The 17,927-nt window shown below is 39.8% G+C and overlaps 1 protein-coding gene across 1 annotated transcript in view; it reads right to left on the bottom strand.

The window, feature by feature from the left end:
- LOC120738575 (inactive N-acetylated-alpha-linked acidic dipeptidase-like protein 2) overlaps positions 1 to 17,927 on the bottom strand; it is a 466,433-nt gene that overhangs the window by 160,942 nt on the left and 287,564 nt on the right. Inside the window, exons 11-13 of the mRNA XM_040039869.1 lie at positions 14,523 to 14,615; positions 8,498 to 8,685; positions 8,113 to 8,241 (exon numbers count right to left, since the gene is read on the bottom strand). Of these exons, the coding sequence (XP_039895803.1) occupies positions 8,113 to 8,241; positions 8,498 to 8,685; positions 14,523 to 14,615 (410 nt within the window). The remainder of the gene's footprint in view (positions 1 to 8,112; positions 8,242 to 8,497; positions 8,686 to 14,522; positions 14,616 to 17,927) is intronic.

The following is a 17,927-nucleotide window of genomic DNA, read 5'->3' as shown; positions in this document are numbered from 1 at the left end:
CGGTACTTCATTTGAAGTTCAACATTCATAGTATTATGACTAGGGATGGGTACCGGCACCGGTTCTGACATAAACGGTAGTAACCAGACCGAAAAGCAGCGCACATTTCGGTGCTTTATTTCGGTGTTTTTTTTTCCTGAGCTGTGATACACTTTAGATTCTAGCCAATCGTTTTACGTTTCCGAGGATAATAGGCGGGGCCAGGTACGTACGTTCTTTTAGAGCAGAGCTACAGATTAAAAATGCCCAAGGCGAAGCGGTCAAAACTCTGGCTGTACTTCACAGCAAAATATGCAAACTCAGCAGCCTGCAACAAGTGCTTTAAGCTGATACTGTGACACTGTGCAAAGGAGGTAACACCTCAAATCCGATGAAACACCTGGGGACGCATAGCGTTTTTTTTAAAAGCCGAGAAATGCGCCGTATTTGATAGCTTGCTGTGAGACCTCACACCGAGCACATCTACTGCGGGTGGGTTGCCTGTTATCGGGCCCGGAGTTAGTAACATCCCCCAAAAACACGAAGAGGAGAGTCCTGGCCCCTAGCCCTGCCAGTGTAGCAGAAATGATGACGGATGATGACGGCACCAGCAGCCGTTCTTCTCTGCGTGAGTAGCTTAATGTTGTTCATGTTCATGTTGTTCATTTTTTCCATTGTTTAAGCACTGCTTCCAGCCAAGAGTGATACCATATATGCCCTATAGCTGCAGAAAAGGCTAACATTGTTATCTTTTTACAAAAAAAACAGCTGAACATGAGAGGTTTTTGGACCAATTTTGTGTTCTCCATTCTTTAAGCACCGGTTTAAGCACCGTTTAAGCCGGTTTGGCACCGGTATCGGATAAAACCTAAACGATACCCATCCCTAATTATGACATGGTTTTATTTAAGTGTATGTCAGTGAAGTTCAGTACATTTCTCAATATCCTGGTTTGTAACACACACACACCAGTCTACTGTGTCTATTTCACACTTTTCCTCTCTAAAGCTTGAAATGGACACATGCAGTTGCAATACCGCATGCAGAAGGTGGAGTACCAGCAAGGGTAGATAATGTATTTAAAGCCCATAAGTTGCTAGTGAGTAAGTAAGGTATGAAGTACATTCAAGGGTTCTTCTATTCCAGAAATTATTAAGCTAGATGGCTAATATAGATTTACATGTAAATGTGTTTAAACGCTAACAGGGAAGTAACGGAAAGCTGTTCCATTGCTCAGTTCATGGTGCAGAAACAGAGCGAGTATTGGTAAATAAGTGAGCCCTCTGTGATTTATCATATTAACAAATAAGCTTTCATTTTCAGACTACCTTGGCCATCATAGGATATAGCAGAGTTAGAGAGTAGTGTGAAGAAACTTTTAATAACTCCTTTAACACATTAGCAAAGAAAACCCCTGATGATTGAGAGGGGATGCCAGCTGCTGCCATGTCTGGCTTAATAGAAAAGGCCAGCTGAATAGGTGCAGGCTTCACCTGCATTTTCAGATTAGCAAGAAAAAGTGAAAAAGGCTTTGGTTTGGTCAAATATAATAGATTTAACAAGCTGCTTTGCTGATACAGCACCTTTATTTTTCTGTTATTGGTTTATAAACAGCGCTGGAGAGATTGACATTTATCAGTGTCACACAGTGCTTAAAACTTTTAATTTACCTGTGATCTTTTTATTTTATATTAATAAACTTTTTTTTCTTTTAATAAAGTTGTAGCCCTATTTTTTTGGAGGTTTTTAAAAGCTGTTTTTAGAGATGTGTGGTCCTCACAGCAGAGACACTACAACCATATGATTTTAAAAAGGTATTCCTGTAGAGTAAACAGAATATAAAGTATTTCAACTGAGGTCAGCCCTAAAGATCTGCAGCAGTAATATTGATCCATAGATCTACATAACACTGATGGGAAACATTTTTCTCATATTTCTACAGAAAAATTACTTTCATTTTTGAAATTTTAAGTAAAATGTGCCAGTAATACAGCTTTATATGCAGTGAGGTATATTTCACAGTGTGATATCGCTACTTTTGCTAAGTGGTTCAGGAAATGGCAAATATTTTAATCACTGTAGGAGGGATACATTTTATAATTCAGACAGGAAAATGTGAAAAGTTCCAGGGAGAGTGCAGCATTTATAGAAACAATAAATACAGGAAGCGCAAAGTCATAAAATTATATGTTTTGTTTTTATAATGGGATGGGCGTTGTGTCTACTACACCACTGTATTACTCTTGATATATAAGCATTCAGTTCTTTACCATTTATAATAAACTGATAAAGACCTTGTAGTGGTGGTTTGCTTGTTAAAAAAAAAACATCATTAATTAAAGAATTATCAGCTCCAATAAATGAACAGGTTAATAATCAGCTGAATTCTTGTACAAGTGTGACAGGTTGAAGGACTACTGCATATAAAACTGTTCAGTTAATACTAATTGATATCTGTTGATATAAGGATGAAAATAATGTAAATATGATAAGAAAATGGCTAAGAGTTTATTATTTTTCATGTTATATTAATGGCTTTCATGTTACTTAAGAGAACTACAATCTATACATCTCTGATCAGCTAGTAAGCCTTTTCTGGGATCGATTAGTAGTGTCTCTGTTCTCCACCAGGGGGCTTTCGCGCGTTCTCCTCACTGCAATAAACTACTGCATGAGAGACGCAAGTCATAATCACTCTCGTGATTCTTTTCCCCCTGTTTTCAGGGGTGTAACATTTGGAGGCACCACTGGGATAGCTGCTTAGATGTCCAGTGTCCACAATCTGCACATCGTAGTCCAAGCCAGCTAAATCCCCCCATACAACCCAGGCAGACTGCAGTGAGGAAAGTGTTGCTGTCGAGGCGAACTGGTAGCTGTGTTTTAGCGCATGTTTCCTGAGGCCAGCCAGAGATCATCAGGGGCTGCAAAAACGACTCAGCTCAGCGTCACCTGTACATGTAAAATTCTTCCTGCCTACTGCCACAATGTCTTCGGTGGAAGAGCTGCGAGAAGAGGTTGTGCGTGAAATGCACACTCTGTCCAAAGATGAACTAGTGTCAATCTGCGAGTTCCTTGGCATTGCAGAGAAAATAGATGTTACCACAAAAACACGACTGTCACTGCTAACACACATCCAAATACACATTGAGAGAGAAGGTATAACAGTACTTGAGGATGAAGGAATGTCAGAACTGTTGTTGCTTAATGATAAGATTGCTGAAGTAATGAAAGAGACAATTGTTGAGACTGAACCAAATGCAAATGAAGAGGGTGATTCAGGGCACAGAGAACAACCAAACACTGCAACCACACTGGTAACAGAGACAGCTAATGCAGTTAACACAGCGGTTATTTCTCACTCCCAAGGTAATCACTTTGTCCCTAACTCATCTGTGTCAAGTACTCCCCAACGACCAAGCCCCTACTGGCAGAAAGATTTCAAAATATCGGGCCAGATTGGCGAACCAGGTCAAAAAGATAAACTGACATTTTCCAGTCTTGCTCACCAGATCGAAAATGGACTGAGCAGAGGCTACTCAGAGCTTGACATTGGAGATGCTGTCATCGGAGCTATCTTGCCAGGTCTACAACTACGCAGCTATTTGGAGGGAAAAGCTCAACTCACCCTTCCGACTCTACGCCGCATACTGCGTTCCCATTTCCAGGAGAAGAGCGCCACCGAACTCTATAAACAACTTGCCTCTGAGGTACAGACCCCAAAAGAGACTGCTCAAAGCTTCCTGATGAGAGTTTTAGATCTAAAGCAGAAAGTCTTATTTGCTTCCCAAGAATCAGAGTCAGGACTCAAATACGACCCAGCTTTAGTCCAGCGTATGTGTTTGCACACCATACTCAGGCTTCCAGAGTGACAGTGTCAGGATAGATATGCTCTTTGGACTGTACTCAGAAACAGATTTTAGTGACCACAGAGACTATGTTGAAAAATGGAGAAAGGGCATGGAACAAGCATACTCTATAGCAAATGAGAATGCAAAGAAAGCTGCTGAAAAGGGCAAAAGACACTACGACACAAAAGTAAGGAGTTCTGTGTTACAACCTGGCGAGAGAGTTCTGGTCAAAAACCTGACACCTAGAGGAGGCCCAGGGAAAGTGAGAGACTATTGGGAGGAAACTGTTCACACAGTAGTCAGACAAATGGGGCCTGACCTCCCTATCTATGAGGTAAGACCGGAGAGAGGCAAAGGGTGCTCTAGAGTGCTTCACAGAAACTTGCTTATGTCATGTGACCACTTACCTTTTGAAAAAGTGCCTGAAAAAGATAATCGTACAAGACATGAACAGAAAAAGACTGATAAACCCGTCGCTGTTGTGCCAGACTCTGATAATGAGGGCAGTGTTGATGAATACCGCTGTCATTACGCACCACCTCAACCTGTGTCCCAGCCATCAGAACAAGAACTTCTCACAGCAACGTCTCAGCCCGCAGCTTCAGTCCCTGCTCTTGCACCAACACCAGAGCCTCTTGCTGGAGACCATCTGGAGGCGCCTGACCCAGCTGCCGTGGAGACAACTTGTGAGGAGGCAGAGCCCACTGCAGGTGACATACCTGCCCCTCCTCTACCTGTTGTACTCGAGAGACTTGAGGAGGAGACACCTCAGCGGCCACAGCGAGAGAGACACCCGCCAAGATGGATGACGTATGACCAACTGGGCACCCCATCTTGCTACAGTGTTCAGCCAGCACCGCAACTGCTTCCTGTGTACCCGGGCCTGGTTCCATGGTTTCCAGCTGTGCAGTCATACTGCACCCAGCCCATTGGTTTGTATGGACTCCAGCAAATGTAAGTTGACACTTTTTCACTGATGACTTGAGAACTGTACTTAAAGACTGTCATCAAGAAAAAGACATGAACTTTTCCCCATCTGTGGATTATAACCATAGACAATAGACTTTGTGAAGACTCACATATGGACTGGTTATAGACTTTGTCTTCAGTCACCAGTGATGGACTGTGGTGAAACAGGTGTTAAATCCACAGAATTGAGGACATTGGTTCACTCTACTGTTGATGTCCTGACTACAAGAGAATATAGACTGAAAAGCATCTTGTTGGTATAATGTCGGGACGACATTTTTTGAGTGGGGGAGAGTGTGACAGGTTGAAGGACTACTGCTTATAAAACTGTTCAGTTAATACTAATTGATATCTGTTGATATAAGGATGAAAATAATGTAAATATGGTAAGAAAATGGCTAAGAGTTTATTATTTTTCATGTTATATTAATGGCTTTCATGTTACTTAAGAGAACTACAATCTATACATCTCTGATCCTCTAGTAAGCCTTTTCTGGGATCGATTAGTAGTGTCTCTGTTCTCCACCAGGGGGCTTTTGCGCCTTCTCCTCACTGCAATAAACTACTGCATGAGAGACGCAAGTCATAATCACTCTCGCGATTCTTTTCCCCCTGTTTTCAGGTAAAAGTGTTTAAAAGTTGATATATTTTCAATGTGTACACTGTTAAGATATTTAAGAGGTAATCCTTCATTGTTTTGTAAGCCTTAGAAGCATTATATTACAGTTTTGTGCACATATACGTGGCGGTTTTGAGCCTCAGTTTTGTACTGTGTAATGGCCATTAAGATAACGGCAAGAGCTAAAAACGCCGCGATTGTCAGCCATTTTGCCAGGAAACCTGCTCAAGTATATGTATAGTAAGCACTTTAGTATTTCGGTTTATTAGTTAGTGTTTTTCTTCCACCATGTGACATTTAGCAGTACAGAATGTGAAACATTTCTGTTCATTTACTGCAATAAACTACTGCATGAGAGACGCAAGTCATAATCACTCTCGTGATTCTTTTCCCCCTGTTTTCAGGGGTGTAACACAAGCAGTTGCAGCAGCTGTAAAGTTGCCCAAAGCCTTTGAGAGATGTCTCGCTTAATCTGCACCTGCAAGGCATCTCTTCCAACTAATTTCAGGAAGAAAGAGAGGGACCTTGGTTATGTAACATTTTTACACCATCTATTTTACTAAAGCAATTATGGCTTCAGTTACCCGTCTCTCACTCATAGTTCAATGTAGCTGATTTGGCATTAGGGTCTAGCCAGAAGCATTTTCTAACCAGGCTTTGAACCCCTGACGTCTTTATTTCAAAGAAACCGAGGACACCTGTGAGGTATATCCTTAACTAATTTCTGCAAGGCAGAGGAGGATCACATAACGTTTTTATCCTTCTATTATACTAAACATAAGGGAGAATTATCTTAATGGATGTGTAGAATGAACATAAAATTACTCCATTAAGAATGGCCTTCAAAACAAGGTGGCAGTATTTCATGTCAACATCTGGCCATCTTTATTCTTAATACCGAGCTTGCTGAAATCAGTGCGTCTGCCTAAGAGTCTGCTAGCAGTTGTTCCTGAAGCCAATTTTCTGAGGAAAACTTACCTCAAAAAACATCAAAGCAGAATTGAAAATATTAACATCCTGATTAGTGACGGGTAATTACAGAGAAACAAACAAATAATAGAAATGAAGAAGCAAAGTAAACTGAAATATGGTCATATAGTGAGATGTTCTAATTAGTTACAACAAGCCTGCTGTTGTTTCTTTACATAGTTTCAAAAAAGCACCAAAAGATCTCCAAAAGTGGCATTAAGATGCAACGGATCTTTTAGGTCCTTTAAGTTGTGAGTTTAAAGCTCTAACACAACCACTAACATCCTGTCACTGGTTTGGTTTGTCTGTAAACTAGAAAATCAGTGATAGCTCTGCGATCTGGGAGAGGCTCCAACTCCACAGCCATGAATATTTGGTCCTTGTTAAAGTTTAGGCATTTACATCTGCTCATTTCTCCCACATCCTAGATGCAGAGTCACGGGCATATTGTGTCATGTCCAGTGTATGACAGACGTCTTTCGCATTTATGAATTTTCATAATGTTCCGGTTTTTCACTGTATTCAAGTTGCAGTACTATTGTTACCCAACTTTTTTAATCACCTCTAATCATCTATATTTAAGCTATAGTTGGATTAATACAAAACAATCACAAATTTCCATAATGAGACATCGAAATCTGGCACATGCTTTGATGAGGGGATAACGGGGCGAACGTGGCTCAAGAGTTGGGAGTTCGCCTTGTAATCGGAAGGTTGCCGGTTCGAGCCCCGGCTTGGACAGTCTCGGTCGTTGTGTCCTTGGGCAAGACACTTCACCCGTTGCCTGTTAGTCAGAGGGTCCGGTGGCGCCAGTGTCCGGCAGCCTCGACTCTGTCAGTGCGCCCCAGGGTGGCTGTGGCTACAATGTAGCTTGCCATCACCAGTGTGTGAATGGGTGGATGACTGGATGTGTAAAGCGCTTTGGGGTCCTTAGGGACTAGTAAAGCGCTATACAAATACAGACAGACCATTTAATATGGGTATTAAAACTGATACTGATGCAGAAAAGCATTGATGAAAGCAGTGTGTTATCCAGAGACGACCTTCTATGAGCACTTTTTTAAGGGTTGAAATAGATACAAAGTTCTTTCAACAACAGTTACAAAAATAAAGAATATGAAAACTCTGCTTTTAATCATGCATGATCGGAGCTTTAAGATGAACTGATTGTGGGTAATCTGGATGTCTGAAGCTTAAAATATTTTTTAAGTCATTCCTTTATAAAACAGGGAAAAGTCATGAAGTATTAAGCTGATAACATACAACTTAGTAGGAACTGTGCCTCTAGGAACTCAAATAGAAAACAAGATTAAGTCTTATTTACTATACTTTACCCTCTTAGGGTTAGAGCTTGCAAAACAACATAGTTTTAAAGTAACAGAACCGCCCTTGAAACCGCAAGGGTAATCTCTAATATGGTGCTTAGCAGTTGGTGGTTTTTAGCAGACCTTTTCACACAAATTTCAACATTAACCTGGCAAAATCGCAGCTGTGGCAGCAGATGTAATTTTGAAAAAAAAAAAAGGAAAATGCCAGTGCTTTATATCCTTTCACTGAAATGAGGCGATTATTCATTGCCATATTTTAGGTGAATCACAGTGCTGCTACTACTAATATTGAGGTATCCCTGATAATTTATATGGTGTATGTTGTGAGAACACTGGACACTGTAGCAGGACATCATGTTGGAGTGACAGTAGCAGTACATGGAATCATAGTAATAGTTACCCTCTGTATATCTGAGGTGAGCTGCAGAAGAGTTGGTGAAGCTGTAGCTCTGAGAGCTTCCGTCCCTCTAACTGGAGAGTTCAGGCTGACATAGGCCACTGCACTGCTCTGCAGAACAACACTGTTATCCTGAAAGGAACACATAAATGTACACCACACACCAGCTATTATGATTTCAATCTACTATAATAATCATATAATTGTTGTCATTACACTCATCACACCATCATAATTAAGCCCCAACCCCCCACACTCCTTTGACAAGAAGCGTCTTCATATTTCTAGTGATCGGTGTTCATGTATGTTGCCAGTACTTCTATTTTCAGACATTTCTACCCTTGACCCTCTGACATTTAATAAAGCAGAGGCTCTTGTGTTTGCTGACCTTTCCCCACTCATAAGATCCAATGTTTCCCAGGGCTGAGCCTCCCCATGAGCAAAACACAGTGGTACGGTCTGGTACCCATCCGCGTTTGGTTTGCTCTGTCAGTGCTGCAATCAGTTGATTCATAATAGCTGAAGTCCCGCCTCCATGGTCGCTGTCATGACGACTACCAACCAGCACATAGCGATCTGAAGATAAATAAATAAATAAAACAAACAAACAAATAAGTAAATTAAAAAACAGAGAAATCTTTTTTTTTTTTCATCTCTGTATAGGTAGATACTCAAACATTTATGGTGAAAAATGAGGGAGGCTACACAAACTCAAAATAAATAAGGTAAAGGATGATATACAAATATGTGACAACCACACTTTGCACGATGGGGTGCACAATGGTCTGGTGGTTAGCTCTTTTGCCTTACAGCAAACAGGTCCTGGGTTCAGAGCCACAGGCCAGCTGGGGGGCTTCTATGTGTTTTGTGCTTTGTACTATTAGAGACAATGTTTCAATCATGCTAAAAGAATATGTCCATAGGTGCACAAATGCACACAGATGAGTGCACCTACTGTAACAGGTTTATTTATCCTCCCACAATTCACAGTACAAGGTCACTCGCTATTTGATGGACCTAATGTTGAACACATGTTGTATCACTGATCATCTGCTCATAAACAAACTCTCTCTCCCCTCCCCTCCCCTTTCTCTCTCTCTCTCTCTCTCTCTCTCTCTCACTCACTCACTCACTCACTCACTCACACACACACACACACACACACACACACTTTACACACACACTGTACTTTAAACAGGTCTCCATCTGGGTAATATTTAAATCCCATCATCCTTTTTGACCTTTTTTCCTTCAGTGGCTATCCATTTAGAGTTGGTTGTATTTAAAATAGACTGCCTATTGGAGCCCTCTCCGGCACCTCACCTATTGACTCAAAATGGCTGTCATTCGTCACATAGGCACATATTACGGTCAGGACCTGTTCCCCTGATCCGAAGGCAAGGGTTACCAAGCCTCTCATCCACTGGGAAAAACCTCAATGTATAGGCAGTGAACCAGGGAGATACAGCCCCTTGCCCATCACCAGACTCAGGGAGGGTGGGGACACTACCTGCACTGAGTCCCCAGTGGACCATGTTCCACACATCCATTGCTGAAGCTCATGCAGGTAGCTGCAGCTACTCGGGTATTGGTGCCTAATAGGGGTAATTTTGTTTTGCCAGCCTTAAGATGACTCAGAAGGTTGAAGCAGAACTCAGAATCTCTAGAATAAAGGGGAAGAGTTACATAAGTTTGCATGACCCATGGAACCACAACAGGCACATCAAATTCAAATCACCAAACTGTCCTTAATTACTATAAGAACTAAACTGCTGAACTGAGAAACATGGCTTTTAAGGATTTTGTATAGGAAGAAATTTGACTGAAGGGTGACATTTCTTATGCTAATGTGCAGATACTTGTTGGTAAAAGGCCCAAATATGTCTCTCCATCTTTTTGTGTTAAATTATAGACAGTAATAGACAGCAGGGATTATTTCAAGAAATCAGATACACAGCACATTATATAGCTAAACCAAGAAAGGGGTTTTAAAATGAATATGTACAAATGCTGTGACTTAATAATAGTAGCATAAAGGCATTCACACAGTGTCTTCCTGTGGTTTACCGAGGTAACAAAGTCACTTGCATTCACACATGAATGCTTCAGGCTTCTTTGTATGCTTTGCATTTTCTACAAAGACAGAGAGATGAGTATGGATGCACAAAGCAGAACTCCTGCAGGCAACAAGAAGAACAGAGCAAACCTCACGACTGCAACACAGAGCACTGATGACTCTGTCTGAGAAAAGAGGTGCTTAGAGAAGCCTGCTAGCTTAGCCCATGACAACATATTATTACATTATGTGGAGCTTCCTGGGTGAATCTTATGAACAGCGATTAGCGTAAAGTACTTTAAATCACTCATACGTGAAAGTGTAATTTACTTTGTTCATGGGTATGTATAGAGGGAGGAGGAGATTAATATATCAAAAGCTAAATTAATTTTTCATAAGAAACCCTAATTAATAAACACAGACTGAAAATAACATAAAATAACATAGACGTGATGCCCTTAGGCTAGGACAAATTATTATTGGTTCAGCTGAAACTAACTGTAGTTTAGTGCTGTAAGTCAATGGAGGAATGTTTTCACTTGCATAAATACATGAGCTACCAACCATGTTTTATTTTGTTTCTTGGTGCAATTGATTCTTGGTAGAAGTCCTCTAACATTTGCTACAGTTTTGAAATTTGCGAGGAATTTTTCTACATTGGCGACATGGTGGCAGAGTGATTAGGACTGTTGCCTCACAGCAGGAAGGTCCAGAGTTTGATTCCACCACCTGGCCAGGGCCTTTCTGTGTGGGCCTTTGCATGTTCTCCCTGTGTTTGCGTAGGTTTTCTCTGGGTACTCTGGCTTCTACCCACAGTCCAAAAACATGCAGTTAGTGGGGTTAGGTCATTTGGTAATTCCAAATTGCCCATAGGTGTGAATGTGAGCGAGAATGGTTGTTTGTCTATATGTATTCGACCTGCGACAGACTCTCGACCTGTCCAGGGTGTACCTTACCTCTCACCCTTTGATAGCTGAGATAGGCTACAGCCCCCCGCGACCCTGACAACGATAAGTGGAAGAGAATGGATGGATGGACGTTTTCTACATTAGCAATTTAGCAATGTAGGTATCTTGAGATTAGGTGGCCACTCAAGTTCTTTATCTCATATTTCATATGCATGAGTTTTATTTATTTATTTCAGGATTGTGTTGGAATTGTATAGCTTCGGGCTTTTAACTGAGGATCGTGGGCATAAGCTAATATTTCTGTGACTATACTTTGTTTTATTTATACAAAAATAATTATATTAAATTATATTTATTTATACAAAAAATAATTTCCCCCAGGGATCAATAAAGTATTCTGATTCTGATTCTGATTATTTGGTCATATTTTGCCTTTAGATTAACAGTAAAAAGTATAAAGTCATGATAGCTGTTCAAAGCCCGGCTTCATAGTAACTGGATGAGACACTAATTAGTACAAATGTTTGACACTTTTGTCACACAACAAACAAATAAGCAAACAAAAAAGCTGCAGTTCTTTAGAATAAGAACGTCTTCACAAAGTGAGTGCAATGTTATAAGACTCCTACGTAAACCCAAACTTTACAGCAGAAATAAACCTTTTATGTGCATGATGGACAAAAAAAAAAAAAATCACAGACACGACTGATGTAGCTGTGATGTAGCCATATAGTGTATGGATGCAGCTTTTTAACCAAGCATGTAATATTAACCAAGCTTCCCAGCCTTAGCTAGTTGAATGCATGTGAATGCAGATGTCTGATGCAGTCTTTAACCACTCAAGTGCCTAGTACAAAATCCATGTTGTCTGCACCTACATGTAAAAAGGTGTCAAACTGAATATTTCAAGCACAGCACATTTTGAAGTCGCCCTTTCCAACATGTTTGCTTGGGGCTGCATATAAGAAAGGGCAACTTTGGACAATGCCTGAAACTGATTCTCCCAACATTGTCCAGGAAGGCAACCAAATAAAATAATGGAAGAATAATCATAAAATGTGCTATTAGTGAGCAGTTGATAGACTTTCTACATTTTTGTTGCGTTCGAAACAGTTTGAACCAGCTTTGAACCAGCGACCGTGGCTCAGGGGGTTGGGAATCGCATCTGTAACCGGAAGGTCGCCGGTTCGATCCCTGGGCTCTCTGTCCTGGTCGTTGTGTCCCTGGGCAAGACACTTTACCCTACTTGCCTACTGGTGTTGGCCAGAGGGGCCGATGGCGCGATATGGCAGCCTCGCTTCTGTCAGTCTGCCCCAGGGCAGCTGTGGCTACAACTGTAGCTTGCCTCCACCAGTGTATGAATGTGAGAGTGAATGAATAGTGGTATTGTAAAGCGCTTTGGGTGCCTTGAAAAGCGCTATATAAATCCAATCCATTATTATTATTATACTATAATTATATACAAATCTAAATCTATGAATTCATTTCACTGAGCTATTATTAGAATATAAACAGTTGTGTCCCTGGAGTATTCATGTAACACTTGTGTTGAACCACACTGGCTCAAACTACAGGGCTGCTTTGATGTTACAGTGTGCCTGTTTGGCAGATTTGTTATGCTGCTAGCTGTAGCTGCGTACAGAATTATTTAAGAAAAACAGCAAAGATTCATTCAGAATTACCCATTGCCATCATGCATGAATATTCAGTCTGTTTAGAGTTAAGTGTGGAACAGACATATGATGAAACCCCCACAACCAGTTAAAGCATCACTCCTTCCAGAGATTTGTGACCCATATTATCTGCTTTAGTGGGCCATTATGCCTGCTTAATATTACACTGTAAATCAGCAAGATAATTTTCCACTACTGAGTGGGCAGGACAGGTACAGTAGCGTGACATTGGAGGAAGGCTGTGTGGATGAGGCAAGGGCAAGATAAAGAGACAATTTAAAAAAGGGTAGGGGTAGTTTTAGCTAGGAAGAAAGAGCCAGGGTTGACATTTAAATATTAAAAGACCACAGCATACAGCATGTTTGAAATGGGCAGAGTTAACAAAGCCTTGTAAATGGAAACAGAAAAAAAAGATACGTCTCCAATGGTCCATTTTCAAAAGTCTTTGCCAACATCAATGGGCAACTTTTTGAAATAAATAGATGCAAATGGCAGACATTCAAGAAACACGATGGTTGACATTAAGAGAGCAAAAGGCAGTTAATGTCTACTTTAGTCAACATTAAGGTGGTTAATGTCTACTTATCAGAGCTTAACCACCTTTGGATTCATGGGATGAAAATGAAAGTGTGATCAAATCAAGTTAAAGCTTCTATTATTGTGTTTTGATCTAATGTATCCATAAAAAACGTGCACCTGCATCTTCTGAACCTTAATATGTGTTTATAAGAATCACTTTTCAGGTGAAATGTAACCTAAATTTAGATGGATCTGAAATAATGTTATAATCAAAACTAATTAAAAGTAATGTAAATACCTAGAACTATTAGAATCTAATAGATTCTAATAGTTCTAAAACAACACTTCTAAGTGAGAAAGTCATGCATTATTGTGATCCCTGTGCTCACTACATGTGGATAGAAGTGCTGTATGCAAGGAAAATAATAGGCAATGCCACAGTTTATTAAAGAATTTAAAAAAAGAATATTTTCCTCACTAATATAAAATATTTGTTATGGCAGCCATATAATTCAATTTGAGTTTAATTGTGTTTGCATTAAAGGTGATGTCATCTGGTTATTTTAGTCATCAAAACGGTTAATTTCACATGGAAAGGTAATATAAATGATTATTATTATCTTATTTATCAGAAGCCAGTGGTTCATGTTATGTCACTGCTACAAAGTGCTAGTCTTGTCTAAATACCCAGTGGTTCAGTTGCTCAAGAGCACTTTAAGAGAAGTCATTGTGGTTGTCTCATTTAACCACCAGTGAGAATATTTCTGTAGCACAGAATGTGCTTAGTTTCTATAATTTGCTCTTCTGCTGAGACACAGATGTGGATAGCATTGATGGTGGGAAGCAGAAACTGCTTCCCCATTTACAGGATTAGTGGCAAACTGAACTAACATGCACTGTTTGTAGCCTCATTTATGATGGCTATGAAAGTGGTGTTGATATTATCATGGAATTTTCTGCCAGTAAGAGAATACAGATGTTTCCAAATTTCTCCTTTAATCTTTTTTTTATGATTTCTACTGCTTGTTTAAAGCCAAGCACAGACAGATTGAGTTGAGGAATGAAAGCCATATTTGGGGACTAAGTGCATTATGTTGCAGCAGAGCTAAGTAATACAAGCATCATCAAGAAATCATTACCTTTTCTGTTAACGAAACAGGAAAGAATACAAATGTAGCTAAAAGCAAAGATAGAGACAGAAAAATGCTGAGATTGTGTTTTAACTTTAAGGCAAATCTGCAGTGGCTTTGTACAAACCTGGGTTCCTCTTTCCCTTCAGATATCCCACAACGTTGTAAATTTTCTTGTACGAAAACTGGTTTCCAATTGTCAGGGTTATCTTCTTGCGCTCTAGGAAAAAGAAAGAAAAAGACAAATTGTAAGATGAGTCATTCTGAATTATTATTGATTCATAGTGTGACGATACTGGGAGATTTTCATTCATAAGTTTTCACTCAGAAAAAAGAAAATATATTTACATAGACAGAACCTGGTTTGAATGCTCTATTCTAAATCAAATGTGCCATGGGGGATATTACCACTCTGGAGTTCGTTATTATTAATCTCTGTAGGTTTCTTCCTGTTAAATGGTAAGTTTTCCTGCCCACTGTTGCCAAGTGCTCATAAGAGGTTGCATGATTGTTGGGGTTTCTCTGTATTATTGTGGGTTTTTTTTAAAAACTTGGAATATAAACAGTAACCTTGCAGTCATATTGAGGTGACTGATTTGTGATTTGGAACTATATAAATAAAATAGAATAGAATTGACTGTGCAGGTTCTCAGTCATTCAGGCCGTGGTAGTCTAAAAGGCTTGGAAAGAAAGCTCCTTGGACCGAACTGATTTGAACTGAACTGAATTGACTTTAATTACATTTTCAAGCTAAAAACCAAAAACAAAGTAGACTGATGTAAAATAAATTAAATCAAATGAACGTTGTGGTTAGTATATCCTATAGCTATTGCTTAGGTTAAAAACAGCCTTCAAATTCAGAGTGAACACAATGAAACAAACCACCTGCCAATCAGCAGTTAGATTTTATGACATTTTATCTACCTTTAGGTTCATATTTCTTTTTAGCAATTACACATCTAACACCTTGTGGAGGAACTGATGTATTGATTACATTCCTTGACAATGTTTTCTCTTTTTTCTTCTCCTCTCCTAGATTTTTTTTGTTTTTGCTCCACATCGTAAACATTCAGATAGTCATCATCGTTCTTCACCAGTATCCCACCAATAGTTTTTAGACTTTAGTCACAATTGTTGAAATTATCCTTTTGTGCATTGGCAGTTCCAAATATTTCATCTGATTGGACAAACTGCACTCTCAGAGCGCGGTCAAAGTGAAATATCACTTGAACCTTTAACTACTTCATCACTCCACTTTACAGGTGTCCTAAAATTGTTAAGTTGTTTTCCAAGGGTTAAACTCTTGATGGTTGTCAGAAGGGAAGGAAACACACAATCTTCAGGAAACTGGAGATCAGAATGCATTAAACTACTACTGTTCATCTGTTAGACTGCTCTGTCAAACCCTCTCATGATGAACTAAAAAGTGTTTTGGATAAATGACCTTGAATTTTAAGACAAAGTAGCTGTAAAGTACAATTAATGCTAAATGGTTAATGGAGCGGTTGGTTAGAGTGGCATTAAAGTAATTACAATAGAGTCCATTTGTGTTTTTGTGCGCTCTGGTGTGTCTGGGTTCATTTGTGTTTACTTCTATGTGTATCTTTACAAGGACACATTGGTGTTGGATTCTTTGAGAGAGAGACACGACGTGTGGAAAGTGAGAACATTTGCTTGTCTGTAGTTGCTAACACGTCTTGCAGGGCTGTTTGAGGGTTAAGACTTCATGTTAAGGCAGGGTAGCGGTTTTACACGAAATCATGATGTGAGGGTAGATGACTAGGGAATGTGTGTGCATGCACTTGCATCAATCTCAACCAGTTGGAAAGTAAAGGTAATGAAAGGCAGATATAAACAATATTGCATAGAGCCGCTTAAAAAGTACCTTATTGGGGTCTTGTGACTTCCTTTTAGGCATTTTCATCATATATGGGACAGTGAGAGAGTGTTAATAGGGGAGTATGTAAGGAAAGTCACATATTAAAGTAATAATAGAAAACTAAATGGGATTTTGCACAGACTAAAAATCCTTTAATAATAACAAATTGTCAGCTCAAATTTCCAATTTCAGTTTATGCTAGATTGGAGATTATTATTTTTATGATTATGATGTTTTTGTATTTACAGCTCTATCAACAAACAGCAACAATACATAAAAATGTGAAACATAACATGACCTTCGAAGACTTTCATGTGATAGTCTTAAAGTGCAACTGGCTCTTGTAAGAAAGGCAAAAAGACCACACTTAAAAGCACACACAGACGGCCATATGATGCATTTGACAGAGCAGTCACTAGATATTGTGTCTGCCAGCTCAGCTGCCTTGCTGGATGGCTGTGAGCTCTTGGGGGGCTGATGGCTGGATATCTGAGGGAAATACAGAAGAAGTGCCAGCAAAGATGCGAGCTGGGGCTCAAACTGTGTGTGACAGAGGTCCCCTGCCTACAGCACTACAGCATGACAGCCCACTTTTCCAGCTTCACTCCTGTCCTCCATCCCTCCCACCCTGCCTGTCTGCTTGCCCTCTCGCTCCTGTTTAATACATTATAAAAATTCACTGCTTTCTCTCATAGGCGCCACATAACCCATTTATCACTTTTGACATTGGCACAAATGACTATGGCTAAAGAGGAGGGATGGAACATGTGGACCGTTTGTGTATTCAATCTGCAAACGCACAGAGAGTAGGGAGAGAGATTTGTCATAGAGTAATTCCCCTCATGATGAATGGGTTTACAGATACGGCTGCTTCTACAGGTAAGAGGTGACTCTAAGTTAAGTTTTGAGAGTTGATGAAAATATTTAAAGGGACAATAGTACATGTTTGACTTCCAAGGGATAAATGAAATGGAAATGCCCTTTTCCCCACAGAATGTGTCCTGATTTCAGCAAATATAAAACTCAAATACACTGTGATGTCACCAACAGAGCTAAGCTATTTAGCACCATTTTATCCTGGAGGATTGTATGAATTCCCTATCACAAGCAGTATGGCAGAATAAAAAGCAGCATGTTGTTTTAGTGGTAAGAGCTGTTTCCTCAGAGGAAAAGAGTCCTGGGTTCAAACCAAGGCAGAGCTTTCTCCCAGAGGTTTACCTTTGTAAATGAAATTAACCTCCTAAGACCCAAACTCTTCCACGACATGCATTTTTAATTTCTCTTTGATATTTGGGCATATTGGGGCTCGATGAATGTAAATACAAAGAATTACCAGATATATATATATTTTTTACGTTATTTTTGTTTTTAAGAAAAATGAGAGCCACATATGAGGATATTCTTTAAAAATTTGATATAACAGTAGCAGTATAATGCCCTCGTAAGTGGATCTCAGGCCCTTGTAGAGCAAAATTGAGTATTTTGGTCTAAAAAACCCAAAATGTGATGTCCACATATGTGGACGCCAGGTCCTAGGAGGTTAAAGGAACCAATGTGCTCAACCTGTGCATACTTTTACTTTCCCCACAAAATTTAGCTTCTGTATGATCAAAGGTTCATGAAGACTTCAAACACATGTAGAACATTACCTTT

The sequence above is a fragment of the Simochromis diagramma genome, unplaced genomic scaffold (genome assembly GCF_900408965.1).
Source record: "Simochromis diagramma unplaced genomic scaffold, fSimDia1.1 OVJJ01000026.1, whole genome shotgun sequence".
NCBI lineage: Eukaryota > Metazoa > Chordata > Actinopteri > Cichliformes > Cichlidae > Simochromis > Simochromis diagramma.
The sequence above is the reverse complement of the archived record's forward strand: the minus strand, read 5'-3'. Positions and strand labels throughout refer to the sequence as shown.